The sequence below is a fragment of the Dermacentor variabilis genome, chromosome 2 (assembly GCF_050947875.1).
Source record: "Dermacentor variabilis isolate Ectoservices chromosome 2, ASM5094787v1, whole genome shotgun sequence".
NCBI classification, from domain to species: Eukaryota; Metazoa; Arthropoda; class Arachnida; order Ixodida; family Ixodidae; genus Dermacentor; species Dermacentor variabilis.
In genome coordinates this window covers 202945544-202966714 of record NC_134569.1, presented here as the reverse complement: position 1 = coordinate 202966714, position 21171 = coordinate 202945544, and the positions used below count along the sequence as shown (strand labels likewise).

At 47.6% G+C, this 21171-nt stretch overlaps 1 protein-coding gene across 3 annotated transcripts in view; it reads right to left on the bottom strand.

The window, feature by feature from the left end:
• Positions 1–21171, bottom strand: part of LOC142573044 (calcitonin gene-related peptide type 1 receptor-like) — a 198325-nt gene that overhangs the window by 29789 nt on the left and 147365 nt on the right. For all 3 annotated transcript variants that reach the window (XM_075682543.1, XM_075682542.1, XM_075682544.1), the window contains exons 4-5: positions 12966–13076; positions 3146–3231 (exon numbers count right to left, since the gene is read on the bottom strand). In XM_075682543.1, the coding sequence (XP_075538658.1) occupies positions 3146–3231; positions 12966–13076 (197 nt within the window). The remainder of the gene's footprint in view (positions 1–3145; positions 3232–12965; positions 13077–21171) is intronic.

Genomic DNA, 21171 nt, shown 5'->3' with positions numbered 1-21171 from the left:
TTATTTCTGTGTGAATGTTTAAGTATGCGCTGCAAACATGAATGCGAGCTCGACCAACCAACTAGCCTGCGTCAGCCCATTGATAGTTTTCGAAGTTTAAGCAAAGTAGCTTACGAAGCAACTTATCTCACCGTGTCTGATTCCCTTCAAAACAATGTGCGACGCTCCTTCACTGTCTGATGACCTACTGTTCCTGTGTTTCTTACTGTCATTGGCCCGACGCACCAGAGCAAAGCAACTTTGACGTATTTCTTATTTGAAAGTTAAAGCTCCTCAGCTGACCGAAAACCTATTTTTGGGGGACACTACGTGTATAAAACATCTTGTATTTCACATCGTTTAGAAATGAAAAAAAGATATTCAATATTCGGTTGCTTGTCCCAAAGCTGTCTTTCAGCAACAGTCCTAATCAATCTCATTCGAAAGCTTAGCTATTGAATGAAGCTGATAGACTACAAGAACCTATATTCGAAAGCGGACACCAGATAAAGATAAACAAGTACACATATAAATGTCGATTATCGTTGTTTGAACAAGACCATGAAGAAATACGGATACCCCTTCCCACGGACAGACAACGCATTGAATCGGCTCTGCAACGCTAAATACTCCTCGTCGATGGATCTCAAGACTGGCTACTAGCAAATAGAAGTCGACGAGAGGGATCAGGAAAAGACCGCCTTCATCGCGCCAGACGGCCTCTGTGAGTTCAAGGCTTTGCCATTTGGACTGTGCTCTGAGTCTGCAAAGTTCCAGCACGTGATGGACAGGGTTTTAGCAGGATTGAACTGGCAGACCTGCCTCCTTTACTCCGATGGCGTCGTCGTCTTTGCTGGACATTTCGACGATCATTTTATGTGGGTTGCGACAGTGCTAGGTGCCATCAAGACATCAGGGCTCACTCTGAAGCCGAAAATGTGCCGCTTCGCTTACGATGAGCTTCTGTTCCTAGGCCACGTCATCAGCAAATCTAGAATCCGCCCCGACCTACAGAAGGCAGCTGCCGTCGCAATGTTACAGCAGCCCGTCGACAAGAAATCAATGCGTAGACTCTTTGGCATGTGTGCCTACTACATGCGCTTGGCCAAGGACTTTTCGCGGACGGCTGAGCCTTTGACATATATAACTAAATGTGATGTCGAGTTCAAGCGGAAAATGCCGCACGCCAACGCATTTCAAGAACTCAAACGGCGCATGCAGTCGCCACCGGTACTCGCGCACTTCGACGAGGACAATGATTATAGAAATCGACATTGACGCCAGTAGCCAAGGCCTTGGAGCCATCCTATTCCAGAGAAACGATGGATTTTAACAGGTGAAACCTTACGCTAGCCGGTCGCTGTCAAAAGCAGAAGGCAATTATTATACGACGGAAAAGGAATGCATCACCATAACTTAGACTATAGCAAAATTCCGCCCTTACCAATAAGGTAGGCCGTTCGAAGTCGTCACCGACCATCACGCGATGTATTGGCTAGTGAATTTGAAGGAACCTTCAGTACGCCTAGCGCGGTGGAGCTTCAGTCTGCATGAATATGATATCACTGTAATCTACGAGTCCGGACGAAAACACTCTGATAGCGACTGCCTGTTTCGCGCTCCCATGTACTCGGCGTCCCATGATGACCAAGACAAGGACGCAAACGACAAAGTCGTTTGCAATAAGGGCAAACGACTTTACCGAGCAGCAGCGAGAGGACCCGGAGCTCAGAAGCCTTGCTGAGTACTTGCAAGGCAAGAGCGACTTGGTCCCTAGGGTATTTAGGCGCGAAATGTCTTCGTTTTTCTTACAAAACCACGGCCTGGTGAAAAAGTTTTCGCCAGCCCGCGTAAACTACCTTCTCGTTGTGCCCGTAGCACACCGGTCAGAAGTCCTGCACGCCTTTCACTGTAATAACACAGCCGGGAACCTCGGGTTTTGCCGTACGCTCGCAAGAATACAAGAGAAGTGCTATCGGCCGCCCCTGATAGCTGACGTCACCCGTTACATCAAGACGACTCGAGCCTGCCAGAGACGCAAGACACCACCGACAAGGCCTGCGGGATTACTACAGCCCATTGAGCCTCCTTGCCGACTGTTTCAGCAGATCGGTATGGATTTGTTGGGGCCCTTTCCGACGTCAACATTTGGAAACATGAGTAAGAATGGGGTCGGATTTTAATATGCCTAGAACCACGATAATAAACTGGAAAGGGAACAAGAGTTGAAAATCTCCAGTCAGTCTCTAGGATGTGTGAAGGAGTAGGTTTACGTAAGTCAAATGTTCACAGGAGAACCTGATCATCAGAAGGAAATTTACAGAATAATAAAGATGGGTTGGACTTGCATACTGGAGACATTGCCAGATCGTGACTAGGAGCTTACCATTGCCATTGAAAACAAAGGTGTACAATCATTGCATTCCTATCGCTGCTAACATAATTGGCGGAAACTTAGAGGTTGGAAAAGAAGCTCAAGAACAAGTTAAGAGCCGCGCAAGGAGCGTTGGAACGAAGAACGTTAGGTGTAACGTTGAGAGACAGGTTGAAAGTGGTGTGGATCAGAGAGAAAACGAGAATAGCCGATAGCCTAATTGGCATTAAGAGAAAGAAATGGAGCTCGGCCAGCCCATGTAATGTGTAGGAATGATAACCGGTGGACTATTAGCGTTACAGAATGGCTGCCAAGAGGACGGAAGCGCAGTCGAGAACAGGAGAAAACAAAGTGGTGCGATGAAATTAGGAAATTCGCTGGTGGAAGTTGGAATCAGTTGGCGCAGGACACGGGCAATTGGAGATCGCAGAGAGAGGTCTTCGTGCTGTAGTGGACGTAAAATAGGTCGATGAAAGTGATGAAGGTGATGATTATGATAATGATGATGATGATATTAAAAACGTTTGAATTTGATTTCATTGGGTAAATAACCGTTTTGCCAGACCTACGCTTTTATTTTGCTTCTCATTTGCTTTGAGTACAGACGTACAGAAGCAGAGGCAGATAGGTTAACAAAGGTAGCGACCAGTTTACTGTCCTGCGCTTCATCTGAGCTGCGGCTGCTTTCAGCACAGTGAATAAGTGCCACGTCTGAAATATGCCACCAAGATCCTCTAGCAGTTACAGTTACACCAGGCATGAGTCGTGCTACATATTGTGAAAAGTACTTACGGGGTTCAACTTAGTTGTGCAATAGCCGTAGTGTGCGAGTGGGCCTTTCCAAGAACCCTGTGTTAGGCAATGGTAGAACGCCGTGCCTGCGAAGGGGTAAGAACAGCAGCAAGTGAACAATTACGTGAACAGCCAGCCTATTTTTGTCAGCATCCAAGCAGAACAGTCAGTTTTTGTACTGTCAACATGCGTATGCCAGCACGACTTGCCGGAGTGCCATAGCGAATGGCCGCAGAGTCGCGCTACTTTCTTCGTGAAGTCCAACGACATTATGTTGCGAAAGCTTGGCGTCTTCATGCTTCATGGTAAATACCCCCACATTCAGCTCTGTAGATTCCGGCGTATGTAAGTACATTCAGGCATCAACAAATTTAATTTTTTTTACTAGTTCGGTAATTTCATTGCTTCTCACCCGTCAGAAGCTCCAACAACTACGGCCGCTGTCGCCGATATCTGTTCTGATTGGAGAGTATAATGAGATTTGCTTGCCTGTGAACAAAATCTATTGCAATGTGCAACTTCAAAATAAAAAAAAAACTGAATCACATAACTCATGTTCCTAGTGACGTAAGTTGCGAGCAAATACAATATGCGCCTTTTACGGCCTCCCGGAACATACCCGAGAGCATCAATTCGTATTTTTGCATTTCTTTATATGTGACAAACGAGCTAGGTTCATTATGTTTAGCACCCGCCGTGGTTGCTCAGCGGCTATGGTGTTGGGATGCTGAGCACGAGGTCGCGGGATCGAATCCCGGCCACGGCGGCCGCATTGCGATGGGAGCGAAATGCGAAAACACCCGTGTACTTAGATTTAGGTGCACGTCAGGTGCTCGAAAGAACCCCAGGTGCTCGAAATTTCCGGAGTCCTCCACTACGGCGTGCCTCATAATCAGAAAGTGGTTTTGGCACGTAAAACCCCATCATGTTTTATTATGTTCAGCCGTACAAAACACACATCCGTAGATCATTTACAGTTGTTAGTTTAGAGAGGACAACACAAAGCAGACAACCTTACCACCTCCGACGCCAGATGACGCCTTTCGAGTGCAGCCGAGTTTCTGAATGACCATAGGATAGGAAGGAAGAAGTTGGACTAGTCCACTGCAGTACGGAAACCTCCCCCTGGGACTTCCAATTACCCCAGTCTTGCACTAGCTGGTTCCAAGATGCGCCTGCAAATTTCCTAATTTTATCACCGCACCTAGTTTTCTCCCGTCATCGACTGCGCTTCCCTTACCTTGGCACAAATTGTGTAACTCCAATGTTTCACCGGTTATCTACGCTACGCATTACATAGCCTACCCAGTTCCAGTTCTTTCTCTTCATATCAACTAGAATATCGGCTATCCCCGTTTGCTCTCTCAACCACACCGCTCTCTTGCTGTCGCTTAGCTTTACCCCTAACATTTTTCGTTTAATCGCTCTTTGCGCGGTCCTTAGCTTGTTCTTAAGCTTCTTCGTAAGCTTATAAGTTTCTGGCTGTATGTTAGCACTGGTAGAATACAATGATTGTACACTTTTCTTTTCATCCACAATGGTAAGCTCCCAGTCAGAATTTCGTAATGCCTGCCGGATGCACTACACTCATTTTTATTCTGCAAATTTCCGTGTCACGATCAGGGTGTATGACGAGTAATTTACATAGTTACACGTACTCCTCTACAGACTCTAGAGGGTGAGTAGTGGTCCTCGATTCTTGTTCCCTCGCCAGGCTCTTGAACATTGTCTTCTGCATATTAATGTTCAACCTCACTGGTAAACTTTCACGGTCGAGGTCCTCAACCATTTCTTGCAATTCGTTCCTAGTTCCTGTCCTGGCTGAACAGGACATTGTCATTTTCAAACCGAAGGTTGCTGAGGTAGTTGCCGTTGACCCTCACTCCAAAGCCTTCCCAGTCTAATAGCTTGAATACTTCTAATCTGCCTGCAGTGTCTAGCATTAGAGACATTGTGTCTTCTTGCCTGACCCCTTCCTTCATAGGCTACTTTCTACTTTTCTTCTGGAGAACTAAGGTAGCTGTGGAATCTTTGTACATATTTGCCAAGATAGTCCTGGACACCTCCTGTACTCATTGATTACGCAGTGCCTCTGTGGGAGGCGGCACGTAGACGTAGCCGCCGTAGCCGCGGTTCATTTAGGCCGGCCAACGATGGTGCCGCGGGATCTCGGGAGCGGCAGGTACCGCGGTCGCTCAGGTCGATCGCGCTAGCGTGTTCTGTACTCTCGCACTACCTCAACGCGAGTCGTCTTCTTCGCCGACATTGGAGGCGATAGTCGCGACGCTACAGCGCCCCCTCCTAATGCAAAGCGCGACTCAAATATTTGTAAAAGGCGTGGGTGCAGGAAGAAGAGAGAATACAAGTCTATATACACCAGAGGCAATTGGCAGCGTCGGTTAAAAAGTCCAGGGAAAGTCCGCGTTGTGGCAAAGGGCACAAATAGCTCTCTAGTGGTCGTGGCTGAGAGTGTCTGGACACAGGGCGCATTGTCTTGTGTGTTGAGGGCGTCCTCTTGCGTTGTCGACGTACGCGCCCAGTGCGGTGCAACTCGGCAAGCGGAGTTTAGGCATATTCGCCAGGTCTTGGCGCGTGCCGAGAGTTCAGGCCGCTGAGGGGGACAAAGCTGAAGACACCGTCGCCAAACGGCGTGCAATGGTGGTAATGGGGGACAACTGGGAGTGTCGTGAGTGTGCCTTGTTGCCCTTGCTGATTCATGCTGTGCTACCATTTCAGGTGCAGGTACGGTTATACAGGGAAACGTAGTGTGACGACCAGCAGCACCTTGGTCTCGAGATGACGTGGTCAGTCCTAGCGCGGCTCGTTTGTGGCGTTATTTGCCAGTGCATTCGTCAGATGGCCTACGGAAAGCAGATTCTGTCGTTGTTGGTGGTATCGGGTTCATGCAATCTGAGAGAGATGTACCAGGCAGCAACAGCAGCGTAGGTTGTGAGCGTGGCGCAGCCTCAGTGAGGCTGTAGTGCGAAGTCACGACCTGCTGCAAGTTGTCGTAGATGTCAGGGCCTGGTAGAAGTCGAGCTCCGAAAGAAGGCCGTCTGGCCATCTGCTGGGGATGGTGCGTGCTTACGATCGGCACGGGCGGACGCAGGCAATATGGGACGAGAAGACATGGAATGACTCGGCGGTTCAAATGCCGAGAGCTGTTGTGACTGAGCGCTCGAAATGGCGTGAGCAAGGACGGCTGCCCGCAAGTCATTGTGGAAGTGGCAACCGGAGCCTGAAACACAGCCGGAGCCTGGAACCTTGTTCATATGGAACTGGCTGTCCAGCTGGATGAACCATATGTCCGGCATGTCCATGTAGAATTCTCGGACACCCTACAACCGCGGGACGTCTGCCAGACCGCGTGAGGGCAGGTCACTCTCGCCTTGGTAGAGTCGGTGCGTTGATGCTGGCTTGACTGGGCTCCGTCGTCCAGTGTCATCAATTTGCAAGAGGAGGTGTGAAGGTTTAGCCGCCGTGGCCACGGTTTATTCAGGCCGGCCAGCCGTGGTGCCGCGGGTTCTGGGGATCGGCAGCTAGAGTGAACGCTCATGTCGAGCGCGCTAGCCTGTTACATATTCTCGCGCTACCTGCACGTGAGCCGTCTTCCTTCTTCATGGGCTCTGGAAGCGATAGTCACGCCGCTGCACCTCTGATAGATGGTTTCACTCGGGCAATTTTGCCAGTCGCCAAAGTATACAGCAAAGCTTGCGCGTACCGATACTTTCGTGTGCACCTTTGCCTCTTTCCTTCCTTTCAACGTACCACACACAACACGCCCAAGAAGAAATGACAACACTGTAAATATTAAGAATAACATGCTATCAGAGTCAATACGTTAGGCGTCATTAGACATTTCGAACGCACGCATAGCATTAAAGAGGCTTCAAGCAAGAGGCATCACGTATTATCGCCATTACCAAGTATAGCTTGCAGTCGCGAGTAAAAAGTGGATTATTATTATTATTATTATTATTATTATTATTATTATTATTATTATTATTATTATTATTATTATTATTATTATTATTATTATTATTATCATCTGTTTTGAAAACATATAGATTTGAAAATAGAAGGAAAATGAGGAGCAGGCTGGCAGCTGCCACTGGAGGGGGCACGACGACTACCTACTCTTCCGAAAGGAGGAGACAGAAACATACAAATGGAAGATAGGAAGAAGGGAAGGAAAGAGGAAAAAAAGAACGAGATGAAAAATGTAAAAGAACACAGTAGAACACAGCGTACAAGTTAAGCACAGTAGGACCCGTCCGCTGCAGGTCACGCTACTAAAGAATGTTAAATAGAAGAACTTGTGTCTGAGTTACAAACGTGAACTTATGTTAGTTAATTCTAGAAAAGTAAGGAGAACACGATGATCCTGATCGCGTCGAGAGGCACAGCTACTGGGCTCGTCGAGTGTCGTACACCACAGGCTAAGGAGATTATAGTCCCTCACTAGCTACATGCGTTGCGCACTGAAAGCGCGACACTCCAATATCAACTAGGTGCTGAAGTGTCTGGCAGCAACCGCAAGACGTACATAATGGACTTGCCACACGTCCTTGTTTGTATAAACGTTTAGCACATATTCACACAGCCAACAGTTAGATTAAATAGTTGCGCTCTTGTGCGACGAGACAAGCCTCAAAGGCGAACACGGGGCGGGAACGTTCCATTTGCGACGCGCTAGTCTGGATGCTGCTTGAGGAGGAGGCGACGTATCAGCAGACCAGCGCATCAAGCTTGCATAAGATTTCAAGGCGGACACAGTTATGAGGGCAAGTTGAAGCCAGCCGATCAGCCTCTTACTTTCCGGCGATGCCTACGTGTGAACGTATCTATTGAGCAACGACAGATACCCCACGTGATGAAACTTTGTTTGCAGAGTCAGCAGTTCTGCGCACAATTGGACAACCAATCTGACTGCGTTTTAATCAGTTAAGTACAGCGCGGGAGTCCGCAAACATGGCAATATTCTATGCGGTCAACGCCTCTTGCACGTATTTCAGTGCAACATTAATCGCTGCTAGATGCGCAGTTGTCGACGAGGCCGGATTGGCTATATGAAAGATACGTCGTACTTGAGTCGAAGGGCAGAAAAAAGCTGCAGAGGCGCGTTGACCGTCACTATCTACAGATGCATCTGTGAATACTTGAAGATAATCTGGAAATATTTCGAACATGTGGCCTTGAGCCAATTGGAATACTGCCGAAACAGGCATATCAGACTTTTTGTGTGCGTAAGGGTTTGTGAGGTAAATGGGGAATGTGTTTTTTGGTGATATTTCTCGGAGGCGGAGGCGTAACTGAAGCGGCATGTTCAGAAATGTCAGCAATGTTCATAAATTATGCCGCCATGTTTTCCATGCGAGAAAACGGGCGGTGAATTAGACAATCAATGGAGCGATTGACCATTCGATGGGCGGTGCAGACGCCCAATGAGATATAGAGCTTTCTGGGGCCTTATAACCTAAAATTATTTCAATATATTTTTATTCCAATCTCCTGACGTCAAATTTGCGTAACCGCCAACGTAAGCATCGGGCGGTGACCTGCAGGGTTGCCTGAACACAGCAATCAAACGCTCTGCTTGTTCATAAGAGGTCACTTTTGTTTACTTGAAAAACGAATAACATTGCCTACACTGAGCGTTTTGTCTTATCTAATTGGCTGACAAGAGGCGACGAGCACGCTCAAGCGGAGAGTGATACGATGGGGCTGGGCCACTGCACTGAAAATCGATAAACGGATGAAGAGGGTGGTGCCGGCGTCTTTGACTGGTTCGCTTTCCCTTACTTATCTTGCGGTGGCTGGCCAAAAATTGCGGTGTCGTGCAACGGCAGCCTAAGAATGACGCTAAAACGGTTCCTCAGCAAAGAAGAGTTGGCAGAACGAGAGCATAAACATGCCGAAAGTGCTCGAAAACGTTACACGGCCACGCAAAAAGGTTTACTATAGGCCAGTAAATCCATGCTCTCCGGCACATGCGAGTAGCCAGTGCATGAGCGATCGGCGGCAGCCATCTTTTATTCCTTTCGGAAAGGTACAGCCTGCGGCTATTCAGAAGAAAATTCACTTTTGTTCGGCATATTAATGCATCTTTAACGCTTACACGTCACTTTGACGCGGTGAGTTCTTGTGGTTTTGTGACGTTGCGTAATAGGCAGGTGAAGTGGGTGCAGCCCGAAAACTTTTCACCAATAGCCCAGGGCTAATGGTGAAAAGGCGTCGAATCAGAAATAACTATTTTTCTTTTGTTCGGTGAAATCATGCATAATCAGTGTGTAGACGTTATATCAGATGGGGAGCTATCGCTGTTTTCGTGACGCTGCGTGACATACAGGTGAAATGGGAGTTGTCCAAAAAGTTTTTGACCAATCGCGGAGGGCTGACGGCAGAATCGGAATAGAAAAGTTTGAAACAGTTTTTCGTTGCAGCGCCCCTGGTCTTCTTGCAGCCTCAAAAGCCTCAAAGCCTGGGCTTCAGTGAGTAATGCTACAGACTGCGTCTCCCAAGGTAATCCAAACACTAGTCGTAGGCCAACTCGATGATCTTCTTCTAGTTGGGCCATCAAACTAGGTGGTTTTAGTAACGCATACATCATTCCTGAGAATGCAGATGACTGGTACACCTGCAGAGCTGTTTGCGGTCGCAGCCAGCGCCTCTAGCAGTCAAGGCGGACACAAACTTAAGAAGGGATTGCAATTTGCGTCGTACAAATTGAACGACAGGATGCCATGAGACGCGACCGTCCACAATCAAGCCCAAGTAACGGCGTCGTTGCACCCAGCTCATCGGTGTTTCGTCAGTGCACATTCGGCTCATAGTTCGATGAGCGTGTTGTCCATGGATACATGCTATTGCAGCCGACTTTGCAGGTGATATCTGCAGACCAACTTCAGCCAAGTACTCCGAAGTCGCATTCAGAGCTATTTGCAAGCTTGCAGGAAGCCGCAAAGCAATGTGCGAAGGGCTGCTTATCGACAGAGCTATATCATATGCATAGATAGCTATCCACACTGGTAAGTCACGTCCCAAGGCAAGCGGCTTGGAAGTGCGGCGATTACGTTGCTAAAAATAAGTGACGATAAAACGCTGCCCTGTGGGACACCGCACTTGAGAGGAAGCTTTAGCTCGCGCCCAACTCCGACGCGGCCTATTCAAACACATGTAAAACGCAAAAACGTTTTTCTGAGATAACCCCTGGACTGATTTTAATGAAATTTGTTGCATTTGAGAGAGAAAGTTAAATTCTAGTGACTGCTGGAAGCGGAATTTCGATTTAGGGCCTGCATTTTGTTAAAAAGATTTTCAAATATTCAACCGTTTGAATACAATAGAAACACGATGCTTACAAATTCATAGCTCTGCATCAAGAGCAGATATTGCGGTTCTATAAACGGCATCAATTAGATCATTCAAAGCGGAAAAATTCAATATCTCATTTTACATCCCACGTGAATTTGTTACGTTGGTTACAAGGGTTCTGCGGAAGCTGTATTTCCGTATTACTATAATTTTTATATTCATGTGTAACATATCAATTATGTCTGCTTTAGATGTACTATTAGATGCAATTCACAGAATTGTGGTATCATTTTTTATTGTTGAGTTCTAGAGTAGCAAACACGACAGCTTCGTTTTTTGAAAATTTTCTATATTTGCCAATTTTTATTAAAATATCGACGACCTAGCTCAGAAATTCAAAACCAACAATCACTAGATCTCAAATTTTTCTTTTAAACGCAACAAACCTCGCCAAATTTGGTACAGTGGTTGCCGAGAAAAACGAAATCTCCTTTTACATGTATTTAGATAGGAGCACTCGACCTAAAGCTTCCTCTTAAAAGTGCGGGATTCACTTGTTATATTCCTCCAACACGCACTTTCATCCGGTGCTCCGATAGAAAATTGTGCACAAAGCGGAGCAGATGACCCCAAATTGCCGCGGTTCCAAGAGCTATAAAATAATCGCCTTGTGTGAAACCAAGTCGAAAGCTTGCTGTATGTCTAGGAAGAGCATGTAGGCAAAATGCTTGTTTCCTCCAGTAAATTCAAGCGCTGAAACAAGGTCTGAAATGCTGTCCAGAGCTGAACGGTGGCGACGAAAGCCACTGATGAAATCAGGGGAAAAATTCAGCTTCTGTTGCCTGACATCTAGGTGAAACAGGACCACACGCTAACTTCAAAAAGTGAATGCAGGTCCCCCGAAGTAGATATAGATCAACCAAAGTAAAACGCCACACCTCTGCGCTTTGAAGATCGCTTGTATTCAAATTGAGTGTAGTCTCTGAGCTGCTGATAATGTGTTCCCATATCGTAGTAGCGCATTTACGCTAACAACGTAAAATGAGGGTACCACGAAACAGCAAGGACGGACAAGAAGACACATCACACGCGCTATTCCTGTCTGCACTTTTTCTAGCTTGTTTTTTCGCGCTACGTTTACTTTACCATGGATCTGTACCGACTTGCCCAATAGTCAACCTTGCTACACTAACAACCACCGCTGCGAAAGCAAAGGAACAAACTTGGAGGCGTCCGAGAGCTGCGGTAGATGCATGCAAGTACGCGCGATTTTTAACGATGGTATGCAATACGATCATCATGTGGTCGTCCCGAGTTTCTGCTTTTATGAAAAGAAAACCATATGCGTCGCAGCACAATTTGCTTCGCTGCAAGTGCAGAAGCTAGGGTTCATAATGAGCGCGTGTACTTGCTGCCACCAGCTGGTCCGATGATGATGCGTTGTTTTATCTTAACAGCCTCGGGTCTTTTATTACCTTCCTTTTAGAGGTAAAATTAATGGTCGTGGAAGGCTGCTCGGGTTCATTACGATGACACCGACCACTCTGCTAAAGCATTCTTGTGAGTTCTCTGGAATAACTCATTCAGTCAGGAAACTAACGCGGGCTGACGGCATAAATTACGTTAGCGTCGCGATCAAAGGCACTCGTACAGCGAAAATTATGTTTCATCGTGGTAATGTTGTGCAGGATAGAAAGAAAAGTTGCAGTGGGCGTAATACCAAACAGAAAATGCACGGTTAGCCGACTATTTTTGTATGATATTTCCTTGTGCACAGGGGCAAGGCAATCATATGAAAAAAAAAACATACCCGATCTCATTACGAGCACTTAACTCCTCGTAGTGCACCTCACGCCTCGTTTGCTCCGTCGCGAAGCTAACTGAAGTAAAACCCGCCCCCCCCCTTCCTGCCCCCCTCCCCCGCGTAAGCTGACGTACATCAGACACTTATACTGCAAGCGAGGCTGCCTGACATGAAAGGCTGTGGCTGTATTTTCTGTAGTGCTGTCTATTCTTTCGGGCGCGTCCTTTATCGCCTGCTGTAAATAATACAACTGTATTGTTACGATTCGCACCTCTCCTTTGCGAAATTTGGAACTGCAAGAAAAAGCAGACATGAAGGCGCAGCAATGCAAACAAAACGTAAAAAATGGGGTCTTACCTGACAAAACCACGATCTGAATATGAGGCACGCCGTAGTGGGAGATTCCAGATTAATTCTGACCACCAGGGGGTCTTTAGCGTGCACCCTATGCAATGTAGACAGGCGTTTCTGCAATTCACCCCGACAGAAATGCGGCCTCCGCGGCCGGGATTTGATTCCACGACTCAGCACGAGGTTGTGAGATGCAAGGATGCAAACGATGCAGACATTGCTTTAGCAGAAACCGCTTTCATGCTGTTGAAACAATTTCGGATTCGTCGAAGCGACAGTGCATGCTCTTAAGGCCTGAAGACCAAGTTGTTCCTGCAGGACCACTGGCACGATGCGATAACCACAGCTCACCTGAAGAATTTACAACTCCAGGTAGCAGAACAGGACACGGCGCTCGGGCCACAACACCTCGTGCGGTCGGTGGCCAGCAGTGCCAGCCGTCGAACCTCCAGTCGCAACCGGCTGCAGTCGGGTGAGAAGCAGAGGCAAAAAGTGCGAAAGTCAGTCACAGTAGTAAATGGCACTTTATGGTCGCATTCAGCTTTCACTGCCGTCTCGACTACATACAATCTCATTTCTTACGGCAGTTTTTCGCTACAGACTATAAATACGTAACCCTACAAAGCGGGAACAATAAGCAGACTCACCAGACTGCAAAAAGGAGCAGCCACATATCGTGGAAAAATGAGTCCGCAAAACAGGTATGCATTGTATTGAGATGGCGGTTATATGGATAGTCACGGTGAAATTTAACCATCAGGCTTCGCCATTGCTATTGGCGTAGTGGTCCGTAAGAACACTTCGGCATGGTAAATATATGCTAAACTACTCAAATGCCAAAGGTGCTCTGACCAGGTTTAACCGGTCTTTACCGATTTATCCGTGAGAGCTTTGGATTACAGCACGTGAAAAAGAGAGAGATGAGACATTTCATTGTGAGCCTACGCGTCTTATTTTAAACCATTGAAACTTTCAAAAGAGTATTACTACTCAAGTGCCTAAAGTGATGTATTTTTTCTAGTCCCGGCGCCTGTGCTCATGACAGACCTAATATTTCACTGGGCGCTGACTAATGCCGACAGTGTCCAGTCAGCATCATCCAAGGAGGTTGGTCTCATACTTCATCTTATATCGGGTACGGTGGAGGTGCGCAATGAGCCTACATGGAAGCACTGCTTTAGTGTGGTCACAGCCTCTGTAAGGGTAGTTGCTACCAACAGCTAACTTGTTTGGTGAAAGTCTCCGATAAATTAAACAATATGGGCCTCAAATGACGAAACACCAACCAGGCAGACCATGTTGATCGCAACCATTGATGACATAAAAGTAGCGAATATTTTCACTAAATTGTGGTCTCAGCCGCCGAAGACATATAGCGTATGTGAGCGCAGTACTCGACCTTGCTTTTACTTTGTGGTTCAACAGACAAGTAACCACAGTTTCCAATAAAGCACTTTTCAAAAACACACTATCTATGTTAAGTGCAAGTGGTGGGCGAAAACATTGCCTTGTTTGCTTCATATTCTTGATGTGAGATAATGCTACTAAGGTCAGGCAAAAAAAAAGAAATAATTCTATGGTTTTACGTGCCACTTTCACGCATTTATTATAAGGCACACCGTAGTGGGGCACTCAGATTAATTTTGTCCGCCTGGGTTTCTTTAATATGCACCCAAAGTACGGTGCACGGGCGTTTCTCTGCATTTCACGCCCCCATTGAAATGGGGCCGCCACGCCCACGCCTCAATCCCGCGCCCTCGAAATTAGTAAAAGTCACGCCGCTGTGCTGTATAACTGGTTGTTTTAGGCGTTTTGCGCAACGTACAATGGAACAGAAGTAAGCATGATGAGTTAAAAGCAAATGAAAATGCAATGTATGCAGGTATTCTGTCATCACCATCATCATCATGATAAGCCTGGTTACGCCCACTGCAGGGCAAAGACCTCTCCCATACTTCTCCAACTACCCCGGTCATGTACTAATTGTGGCCATGTCGTCCCTGCAAACTTCTTAATCTCATCCGCCCACCTAACTTTCTGCCGCCCTCTGCTACGCTTCCCTTCCCTTGGAATCCATTCCGTAACTCTTAATGACCATCGGTTATCTTCCCCCATCATTACGTGTCCTGCCCGTGCCCATTTCTTTATCTTGATTTCAACTAAGATATAATTAACACGCGTTTGTTCCCTCACCCAATCTGCTCTTTTCTTATCCCTTAACGTTACACCTATCATTCTTCTTTCCATAGCTCGTTGCGTCGTCCTCAATTTAAGTAGAACCTTTTTCGTAAGCCTCCAGGTTTCTGCCGCGTACGTGAGCACTGGTAAGACACAGCTGTTATACACTTTTCTCTTGAGGGATAATCGCAGCCTGCTGTTCATGATCTGAGAATGCCTGCCAAACGCACCCCAGCCCATTCTTATTCTGCTGCTTATTTCAGTCTCATGGTCCGGATCCGCAGTCACTGCCTGTCCTAAGTAGATGTATTCCCTTACCACTTCCAGTCCCTCACTACCTATCGTAAACTGCTGTTCTCTTCCGAGACTGTTAAACATTAGTTTTCTGCAGGTTAATTTTTAGACCCACCCTTAGGCTTTGCCTCTCCAGGTCAGTGAGCATGCATTGCAGTTGGTCCCCTGAGTTACTAAGCAAGGCAATATCATCAGCGAATCGCAAGTTACTAAGGTATTCTCCCTTAGCTCTTATCCCCAATTCTTCTCAATCCAGGTCTCTGAATACCTCCTGTAAACACGCTGTGAATAGCATTGGAGAGATCGTATCTCCCTGCCTGACGCCTTTCTTTATTGGGAATTTGTTGCTTTCTTTATGGAGGACTACGGTGGCTGTGGAGCCGCTATAGATATCTTTCAGTATTTTTACACACGGCTCGTCTACACCCTGATTCTTCAATGCCTCCATGACTGCTGAGCTTTCGACTGAATCAAATGCTTTCTCGTAATCAATGAAAGCTATATATAAAGGTCGGTTATATTCCGGACATTTTTCTATCACCTGATTGATAGTGTGAATATGGTCTATTGTTGAGTAGCCTTTACGGAATCCTGCCTGGTTCTTTGGTTGACGGAAGTCTAAGGTGTTCCTGATTCTATTTGCAATTACCTTAGCAAATACCTTGTAGGCAACGCACAGTAAGCTGATCGGTCTATAATTTTCAAGTCTTTGGCGTCCCCTTTCTTATGGATTAGGATTATGTTAGCGTTTTTCCAAGATTCCGGTACGCTCGAAGTCATGAGACATAGCGTAGACAGGGTGGCTAGTTTCTCTAGAACAATCTGCCCACCATCCTTCAACAAATCTGCTGTTACCTTATCCTCCCCAGCTGCCTTCCCCCTTTGCATAGCTCCCAAGGCTTTCTTTACTTCTTCCGGTGTTCTTCTTCTTCCGGTATTCTGTACACATTGTTAAAAAGCTAATTGAAATAAATTCGGTAAGCCGCCTGCCAAGGGTACATGTCAGAGCGTAGAAGAAAAAAAAACAGAAATGCGCAATGAGCTTTTGGAATGCGCTGTGAATTCTAGGAAAATCGGGAGACGAATATGGATGCTCGCGAAAATTAGGTTGCAAATAGCTGTTGAAGTGTTTGTGTTGTCATCTCCCTTAAACGGCGCTTCCACCTGGGCTCCCTATAGCTGCAATGCCGGCAACACCTCTGGCGGAACTCATGGCGCTTGCGTTATCAGACGCATGGTGTACCCGCCAGCAAGAGTTGCCTTGCGTGCTGCTTCGTGGCCACATGTTGCAACCGCATATAGCACCGTCCGAGGATTTTAAACCTTGCAATTGCTATCACTACTATCCCTTCGGGTGAAACTGCCCTAATTTTGGGGGCGGTTCGCAAGTTTACTGGACAGCATGATCAAGAAAACGGGGCTTGTTTTCTGTAAGGAGTCCAACAATAAACAATGCAACAGATCATGAGTTGCCCCATATACTGCCTTTCAGAAAATATGTTTCATACTCTTCGAACACCTTGGTACCACCCGCCGTGGTTGCTCAGTGGCTATGGTGTTGGGCTGCTGAGCACGAGGTCGCGGGATCGAATCCCGGCCACGGCGGCCGCATTTCGATGGGGGCAAAATGCGAAAACACCCGTGTGCTTAGATTTAGGTGCACGTTAAAGAACCCCAGGTGGTCAAAATTTCCGGAGTCCTCCACTACGGTGTGCCTCATAATCAGAAAGTGGTTTTGGCACGTAAAACCCCAAATATTATTATTATTACCTTGGTACCAAATCTGATGAACTCGAACCTTGTGAAATAAATGAGATGCACTCCTGAGTACACTACGGCCTTGCTCAATGTCAGTATAAAAGAATAATATATAAACCAAGGGACTATGTTATAAAGCTTTAGCTAAATATGCTACCTGTAGTTCAAACTACGTTTGCTGATCGGTTTGCTATAGTCACGGACAACTTTTCTTGGCTATGAAGCGAAGGCTACGGAAACCAAGCGCACCTCTTTCACCGCTTCTGGAAGTAGTCCCACAGTTTTGTTGACGTTCTCGTAAGTGAGAAATTGAAAACAATATTATTTTTGTTTTTTACAGCACCTAGTTTGAAATGATACGTAACCTTCACCAGTCAGCTAATGGTATTTTATTGTATTTTTAGTATGCTGTTTCGATTTTTCACACACCCGAAAGCGTCACACGTTTTTGCACGTTCATCAAACGCGAAATGTTGCCGTTGTCTTCTGGTTAGTGTTTGTCGCTTGCTGTCCCGTCCATCAACTGCCCTGAGAGGCTGTTGACCGACCTCACCAACAAAAGACTTCTGAAGCACACACACAAAAAAAGTGTTTGCAGCGTCTGCGCGGAAACCAAGCGAGCCCATCTGGAAATCGCAACCTTTGGTATGTACAAACGAGTGAGCGAGCCAGCTGACTGCTGCGCCGCCTCGACCAACGACAGCGGTCAGTTGCGCGTCCAAGCCCTAACCGACGCCATACGGCTGCATGGAAGCTCCGACGCAGGCTTCGATGCTTACTGTTCAGAACTTCGTACATATCGGATGTGAATATAAACATTTATTCACGCCGAGTTAATTCAATCAATCATTTTATTTCCTTAAGGAAGGAGGAGTACCGGACTAAAAGCTTGGACAGCTTGACGAGGTCCCGACCCGTTGTAAGTTGGCATAACAGCAAGATGACAGTCAATCATACACAAGAAACGAAATACGCATCACAAAGCAACGGGTAAGCCAGAGTGAAACAAGATATACTTGTATCTTTCCTCATTGTATCTTCCCTGACTAAAGAGGTTGTGCGAGGTTGGCGAAAGAGAGAGAGAGAGTCAACTTTTCTTGAGCCCTTTGTAAAGGTTGGTGCGCTCTGGCACCAGACGGCGTGGAGCCTTCTCCTTAGGTCCCATATGCGTCCAGCAGTTCCTGGTCCTTAAAAGCCAGCGCGAGCTGGGTCGGTACGAGGTTGGCGAAACCGAAACCGGTGCCGAGCGCGCCAGGACTACAGTGCGTACGAATACAGTCATGTGCAGAAGCTCCAACCCCGTAGCTTTCGCTTACTAGCCAAAAAAAGTTGTCCGCGAGTATAGGATCGGGATAAAAGCATGTCAACGAATAACTGCACGCGTAAAGTAACACGAGCAACAATCACCACTACTAAGGTAACATGCACAAATACTAACGCGCAAGCCTATCAAAACATAAATGCCTAAACAATCTTATCATGGGTTTTTATGCAAAAGAGATTGTTTTTTGGAGGAGCGCTCGGTTAGATCTTAGCTATAAAGAAAGTGTCAGACGTAAGTATGCTAACAATGCGATTAACATTCTTTGAGAACTGCACGCACTTGTTGGCTAGCACTGTTGCAATTCCAACAGCAATCACGTTTAAAGCGACTGGGCTCGTAAACAGTTTCCCGTGGGGCTTTTCGCCGTGTCTGTGAGCCAACGGAATATGCCTAGTGCAGGTTAACCTGCACTAGGCATAATTAGGCCTGCACTAGGCATTCTAATTAGAATACCGAAAATGTAATTTTGAAGGGATATCTGTGAATGTGACTTTCAACACGTTTTGACAGGTTACCAGGGGCAGCCGAGGGATGGCCTCTAAATAGTTCAACGTGGCCTTGCTCGGACTACCGCCTGCATTAGCTAGCATCCCCAACCTCAAGCATAGCCTCTACGCAGACGATATCACCCTGTGGGTCACCGGGGGCAGCGACGGGGACATCCAAAACACGCTGCAGCAAGCCATCAACGAGGTCGTTGCATACGTAGAACCGCGCGGCCTGGCGTGCTCCCCACAGAAATCGGAGCTCCTTCTGTACAAGCCTACTTGGGGAAGTCGACGCCCAGACCCACACCCGCCCGAGATAGAACTCCACGTGCACCAGCAACGCATACCTACTGTACCTAGCATTCGTATCCTTGGCTTACGCATCCAACATAACGGCAGAAACACGGAGATACTCAAGCAATTAGATAATCATGTACACCAAACCACTCGCCTCATTGCACGCATCGGAAATCGACATCACGGCATGAAAGAAAGCAACCTTATACGCCTGGTAACCGCCTACGCCCTGAGCAGGATCACCTATGTCGCCCCGTACCTTAGCCTCAATGCAAGTGACAAACTCAAACTCAACACCATGATCAAGAGGGCCTATAAACAAGCCCTACATCTTCCCATCACCACCTCTAACGAGAAACTGGACGCCCTCGGCATTCATAACACCATAGACGAGCTTATTGAAGCGCAGCGTATTAGCCAATACGAACGACTAGCCAATTCCACCACGGGCAGGCACATTCTAGGCACCCTAGGCATAACCTACACCACCCGAATTCGGACCAAACGTACCCATCCCTCCAAACATTCGTGCTCAACTAGTTATCCCACCCATACCTCGCAATATGCACCCTGAACACAATCTGGAGCGACGTGCAGAACGAGCTAAACGACTACAAAAGCGCTACGACCAAGCCGCTGACGTAACCTACGTCGACGCAGCAGAATACCCCAACCAAAATGCCATGGCGGTCGTCGCAGTCGCGGGTTCGCAGTACCGCCTCGCCGCGGCCGCATCAATATTCACCACGCAACCCGAAGTAGGAGAAGAAACGGCCATCGCCTTGGCTTACGCGGCTACCAATGCACACTGCATCATAAGCGATTCAAAAACGGCCATTCGTAACTACACAAGAGGACTGATATCACCCCAAGCACAGAAGATTCTCTCTGGCACTCCTCCCTCAAGTCAACGCCGCGTGCAGATCATCTGGGCCCCTGGTCACTCGGGTCTGGCTGGAAACGAAGCCGCCCACGATTCCACCCGAGCTCTCGCACACCGGGCGCATCATCCTTCTTCTGCGTCTTCCGATCCCGACCAGCCCTCTGTTCTGCATCGCGGTCACGCGCGGGACCGAATGGTCACGTTGAGAGAAATTCTCCTGCACTACCGCAGGGAGCGGTTACGCTACCCCCCAGCACACAAAACACTGAATAAGTCTCAATCTACCACTTGGCGACTCCTTCAGACACGAACCTTTCCGAACCCCGTGCTTTACAACCGCATGTATCCTGATGCATACTCTCCACTCTGCAAAGCGTGCGAGGCCCGCGCTGACCTCGATCATATTATCTGGCAATGCCCCAAAGCCTCACCCACCAACACCTCCCACACTAACACACGCATAACTACGGCCGAGCAGTGGGAGACATTGCTGCTCAGCTTGGACCCAGAGGAGCAGCTCTGGGCCGTCCGGATGGCCGAAGACGCCGCCAGAAAGCAAGGACTGGCCGCCGTCTGAGGAAGGGGGGATTGGGGGTTAGTCTCCCGACCCCCGCCACCCCTGAGCCCCATCAAGGACATAACAAAGTTTTATCTCTCTCTCTCTCTCCAAACAATGAGTGCCTCTCGCGGTTTCCTCCAAGCGTGCGCAGAAAAATACGCTCGGTGTATACCGCTTACAAATGCGCGAATAAGTCTTTACGGGTATATTGTTTAATGGCAAAACATTCGAGAGCACACTGTTCCAGAAAACACTCCGCAACCCTGATTCATTGCAGTAGCCGTGTGCTAATGTTAACATGCCTACCTCGTGTTTCGCGGGCAGCTAACTCATCAGACATTTCTCAAGTAGCAATAGTTGCACCGGCAAACATACGCAGAGAACACGCAAAAAAGAAAGAAAACGTTAGCTGCTGACCCTACACATTTCTGTGCATAGGACCAGCGTGCCCAGAAGGCGCGACCATAGACAAAATGGCGCGACTGAGAAATTTCGTGTGGATTGAATAGCGGCGCGAGGTCAGGCTGGTTTGCGTCTCCACGCCCACGCACCTGGAGCTGCGGTACCCACAGAGACCGATCGAAGCACGCGGTTCTCCGAACCTTTCGATGGGAAGCGGGCTCGTCGCGGCAGCCCGCGGCAACCGGGCAATGTAGCTACGCACGCAGAAGGATTCAAAAACCGAAATTGACCCTCAAACTTCCCCCTAAAGCCCTTGGCGACAGAGGTGGCGCTCACTTTTCTGAGGTCCACTGAACGCAAGCACAACCATGCGA